We start from the raw sequence: 5,495 nt of genomic DNA on the forward strand, positions 1-5,495 counted from the left end.
TTTGGGTTGCCATGAAAAGCAAAAAAAAAAAAGAAAAGAAGAAAGAAATATTTTGGATAAAAAAAAAAAATAAACATTGTCTCTGTTTCTTTGCCACAACCTTAACTGAAATTGTGCCACATAAAGAAAAATATTAAAAATTCAATAGCAAAAAAGGGAAATGTTTCTAAATGCTTAAATAAAGTGTAAATGCATTATAAAGAATACCTGATGTGTGAGACATTTTCAGCAGTCATAGATGCTAAGGATCCCCGTAATCATATAATGTTGTTATTTCATATTTAACAGAATTCTGAACCAGTCCGTTTATTTCTGTTTTTCTTCCTTCTTTGTTGAATCCAAGACCTACAACAGCAACTGAAAAATACTTTGAAAATATGCTGAGCTCAATAAATACTTGGAATAAATGATAAAGAAAGCAAGTCATGGCTAAGAAAGAAAGAATAGGTAGGTATGGAGACCTATGATATTACAATGGTAAAAGGATGAAAATTACTAACTTTTTCCTTCATCCTGCTGACTGATTATTAAACAAATCAACTAGGAGAGTGAACATGGATAGGATTTGGTTCAAGATGAGGGTAACTTCCAAACTTTGATTTTAGAATAGCAAAATCTATCTCTCTAACTCACGAGAGCTTGTTAAGAGTAAGAGAAAGATTCAGATTCTATGTGAAGATCTGATGATGACCTTGCCTTCTTTTTTCAGGCATGACCTTCATTGTTCCTGTGCAGGACAACAGCATGTCTGTCAAACGCTTTGCCTTTGCCAGATTCTCTGAGGTCACTGAACAGTGTTTCCTTTTTTACCCTATTGCTCATGTTCTTAGCATCATGACGGGCAATGCTCTCATAACCACTGCCATCTGGACCAACCCGGTCTCCACCCCATGTACTTCCTGCCACCTTCTTCTTGGAGATGGCACACGTGCTTGCACAATGCTGCAGAGCTGTGGGGGGGAATCTCGGGAGGGGTGCCACACAGATGTTTTTTTCATTTTTATCGTAGTTGTTTTTGCCGCCATGGCTTTTGACCGCTATATGGCCATATGCTCCCCACTTCACTATGCAACACGAATGAGTCGTGGAGTGTGTGTCCATCTGGCAATGGTTTCTTGGGAGTGGGATGCATGGTAGCCTTGGGCGAGACCAACTATATTTTCTCCCTGGACTTCTGTGGCCCCTGTGAAATAGACCACTTCTTCTGTGACCTCCCGCCTATCCTGGCACTTGCCTGTGGGGATACCTCCCATAATGAGGCTGCAGTCTTTGCTGTGACCATCCTTTGCATTTCTAGCCAATTTTTACTCATCATTGCTTCTTATGGCAGAATTCTAGCTGCCGTGCTCAGCATGCCCTCACCTGAGGGTCGCCAAAAAGCTCTTTCCACCTGTTCTTCCCACTTACTTGTAGCAGCCACTCTCTATGGCTCAGCATCTGTCACCTACTTGAGACCCAAGGCTAGCCATTCACCAGGAATAGATAAACTCCGAGCCCTCTTCTATACCGTGGTGACATCCACGCTCAACCCCATCATCTACAGTTTACGGAACAAGGAAGTCAAGGCAGCCCTTACGAGAACTGTAGGAAAGAAAAAAGTATTGGCTCATAGGTAGAAACCAGAGGACCACAAAAATTGCTCTTTGAAAAAGATGTAGAGTCAGCCTAAGAGGAATGAGAGAGAGAGAGAAAGAAAGAAAGAAAGAAAAGAAAGAAAGAAAGAAAGAAAGAAAGAAAGAAAGAAAGAAAGAAAGAAAGAGAAAGAAAGAAAGAAAGAAAGAAAGAGAAAAGGATAGAGGGAGAGAGGGAGGCAGGGACGGAGGGAGGGAGGAAGGAAGGAAGGAAGGAAGGAAGGAAGCAAGGAAGGAAGGAAGGAAGGAAGGTAGGGAGAAAGAGGGAGGGAGGAAGGAAAGAAGGACAGAAGGAATGAAGGAAGGAAGGAGGGAAAGAAGAAAGAAAGGAAGAACTGTACTTGTCAATCTCTTTTGTAAGAACCTTCTTGAATAACAGTGATTGTTATTTTGGAGATCCCTCTGTACTCACAGTTAAAGTTCTCATTACCAAATTCTGGAAGGAAGTTGGATACCAAAGAATTTTAATAGATGAGTCCAACACTAGACAGTTTTCCCAAAATGTTCCCATTTAGGCTAAAGTATAGGCTAAAAGCACAAATTGCCAGATTATATCTCAGAAGCCTAACAAGTTCTCACTCTAAACTCTTCAGTATTTTCTAGCCCCTGAGGGGTCCGTATGACTTCTGCGGTGGTCACTGGGGTACTGCTTCCACATATGTGTGTCTCACATGGCTCTTTATGCCCTATTAGCTCTGTAATGTGCATTACTTCCTTCCATAAAAAGGTTTCAAAATTCTTCAGTCTTAATTATTGGTAGACGACATAGAGTTAAATAGTTCCTTTTTGAGTTGTGTGTACTATAAAAATATGTAAACATCCAAAAAAAAGAAAATTATTAAGAATTTAAAAGTAATCCAAAAGGTCCCTGGTTCATCCCAGGTTTGGGCACCAAAAAAAAAAAAACAAAAAAACACATCAGAAATATCTGTTGCAGACTATTAAAGGAAAATTAGGGGAAATTTTCACCAAGATTCCTCATGGTGAAAATGTTTTTCAAAAGAAGGAGAACTCCTATTTAAATTCAAGGATGGAAGAAGAAAACTGAACTAACACTAAATAATATAAATAATTTTAAACATTTTCAGGTACAGATTTACATAGGTACAGATGAATCCTGACCAAATACATTTGGAAATCATCCAAAAACTTGCTCTTAAGATAAATGGACATCGTTATAACACAGTCTAGTCGCTTGAGGCATCTATAGGAACATTACCTTGGCTTTGAACATTTCGTTCTCAGGGAGGTGCTGTGATCTATGAGAGATTCTCAGCTACCCACATAGCAGTGGGTATAGGACAAGGAATGGAGAACTGTGACAGCTACCGTGACAACCTACAGCATAGGATGAATGAGTTCTGGGGATCTAACACACAGCATGGTGACGGTAGTTAATAACACTGAATTATGTACTTGAAGTTTGCTAACAGAACGGATCTTAACTCTTCTGACCACACACATACACAAAAGATACCATGTGAGCAATGAACTTAACTCGATCGTGGTGGTCATCTCACAATGGATACATACATCGAGGGATATATATTTGATATATGTATCATCACATTATACACCTTAAGTCTTCACAATTTTATTTGTCGATTTCATCTCAATAAAGCTGGAAAAGAAAAAGAAGATGTGATAATTCTACAGCCAGGGGATAGTAGTGATGGTTACTAATGACCAAGCTATCTGTTTTGCCAGATATGCCCATTTCAGCAAAAGCTGTCTGACTCACTGAAGACCGAAACTTAATACATTGTGGTTTGTATTTAGATCTATGTGCCGTTAATAAAGGATAAAAATAATCTGAACATGCAAAAAATAACTAATTAACAATTATGCTGCAGAAATAGGCAGGAATTATCTGCATGCATTAGAGATTATTATTTATAAATATGTTGATTAATCAAGAAAAATGAATGATTTTTAAAAATTAAAGCAAGTTGTGAGTTCCAGTCGTGGCTCAGCAGTAACGAACCCCACTGGTGTCCATGAGGATGGAGGTTCGATCCTTGGCCTCACTCGATGGGTTAAGGATCCAGCATTGCCATGGGCTGTGGGGTGGGTCACAGACACAGCTAAGATAGCCCAGTGCTGTGCCTGTGGCATAAGCCAGCAGCTGGGACTCCGATTCAATTCCTAGCCTGGGAAATTCCATATGCCACAAGTGTGGCCCTAACAGCAACAAAGAAAAAAAGAAAGTTAATAACAATTTTACAGCACAATCCTTTTTGTTTCCCTTACTAATTTTGATAAGTTTTATAGTCTTCAAAAGATCCAAAACTGGACAATTGCATGTAAAATAATAAGATTAAAACATTTCTCCACATCCTATACAAAAACAAACTCCAAATAGATTAAAGACCTTAACGTAAGACCTGAAACCATAAGACTCTAGAACATAGGCAGAACATTCTAATGACATAAATCATAGCAATTCTTTTTGGATCCACATGCTAAGGCAAAAGGAATAAAACCAAAAACACACAAATAGGACTAATTAAACTTAAAAGCTTTTGCATAGCAAAGAAAATGATCTACAAAAAAAGACCACCTACGGAATAGAAGACAATACTCAAGCCTATATGATACGATGAATAAGGGGCTAAGAGCCAAAATATATAAAAAGCTCATACAACTCAATATCAAAAAAACAAACAATCCAGAAATGGGTGGAAGATCCGAAAAGACATTGTTCCAAAGAAGACATATACGTGGCTATCGGGCACATTGAAAGATGTTCAACATCACTAATTATTAGATAATGTAAAACAAAACTACAATGAGATATCACCTCATATCTACTAGAATGTTAATAATCAAAAACCACACAAATAACACATATTGGTGAGGATATGGAGAAAAGGAAACCCTTGTCCTTTCTTGGTAGAAATGTAAATTGGTGCAGCCATTATGGAAAACATTACGGAGATTTCTCAAAAAACCAAAAATAGAACGACCACATGATCCAGCAATTCCATTTCTGGGTAGATACCTAAAGAAAACAAAGACACGAATTTGAAAAGATACAGGCACCCTAATGTTCAGAGCAGCATTATTAACAATAGCTGAGATATGGGTGCCCACTTAGTGTGCATCAACACTTGAATGGATAAAGGAGATAAAGAAGACATATTGATGTGACATATTTACAAACACTCCACGCTATCATTTATATATGGAATCTTAAAAAATAAAAAAAAATGAACGTATTTAAGAAAACAAAGACAGATTCACAAATGCAGAGAACAAACTAGTGGTTCCCAGTGAAAAGAGGGAAGAGGGGAGGGGCAAGAGAGGGGTATGAGATTGATAGATACAAACTACTACCTATAAAATAGATAAGAAACCCAGGTTTTATTGTCTAACACAGAGAATTATAGCCATTATCTTGCAACAATTTTAATAGCATATAAGCTATAAAAGTAGTGAATCACTATGCTGTACACCTGAAACTTCTATAATATTCTGAGACATCTGTACTTCAAAAAATTAATAAATAAAGCAAAAAAAGAGAGCACTAACAGTTTTGTGGATATCAGAAAATATAGACATAAAGACAAGAATTGTTATTACAGTCAAAAAAATTTATAATGTTACATTTGATCTATCCATCCAGAAGATATGGATAGATATGGCATCTAATAAAAGACTGCCAAAATACATACCATGAAAAGTAACAGAACTAACTGGAGAAATAGATAACTCCACAATAACTGTTGAACCTCAATGCCCCACTTAAAACAATGGATAGAACAATTAGACAGACTATCAGCAAGGAAAGAGAGATGTGAACAATATAAACAAAATAAAACTAACAGACATCTACAGAACACTTCACCCAACAAAAGCAGAATA

At 37.4% G+C, this 5,495-nt stretch overlaps 1 protein-coding gene across 1 annotated transcript; it reads left to right on the forward strand.

Moving 5' to 3' along the window:
• The first annotated feature begins 711 nt into the window (after positions 1–711).
• On the forward strand, positions 712–1,616 carry LOC110258209 (olfactory receptor 10C1-like). The gene is given in 2 exon segments (XM_021081399.1): positions 712–1,117; positions 1,120–1,616. Coding segments are annotated over 2 exon segments (903 nt in total).
• Positions 1,617–5,495: the final 3,879 nt, after the last annotated feature.

The sequence above is a fragment of the Sus scrofa genome, unplaced genomic scaffold (assembly GCF_000003025.6).
Source record: "Sus scrofa isolate TJ Tabasco breed Duroc unplaced genomic scaffold, Sscrofa11.1 Contig1559, whole genome shotgun sequence".
Lineage (NCBI taxonomy): Eukaryota > Metazoa > Chordata > Mammalia > Artiodactyla > Suidae > Sus > Sus scrofa.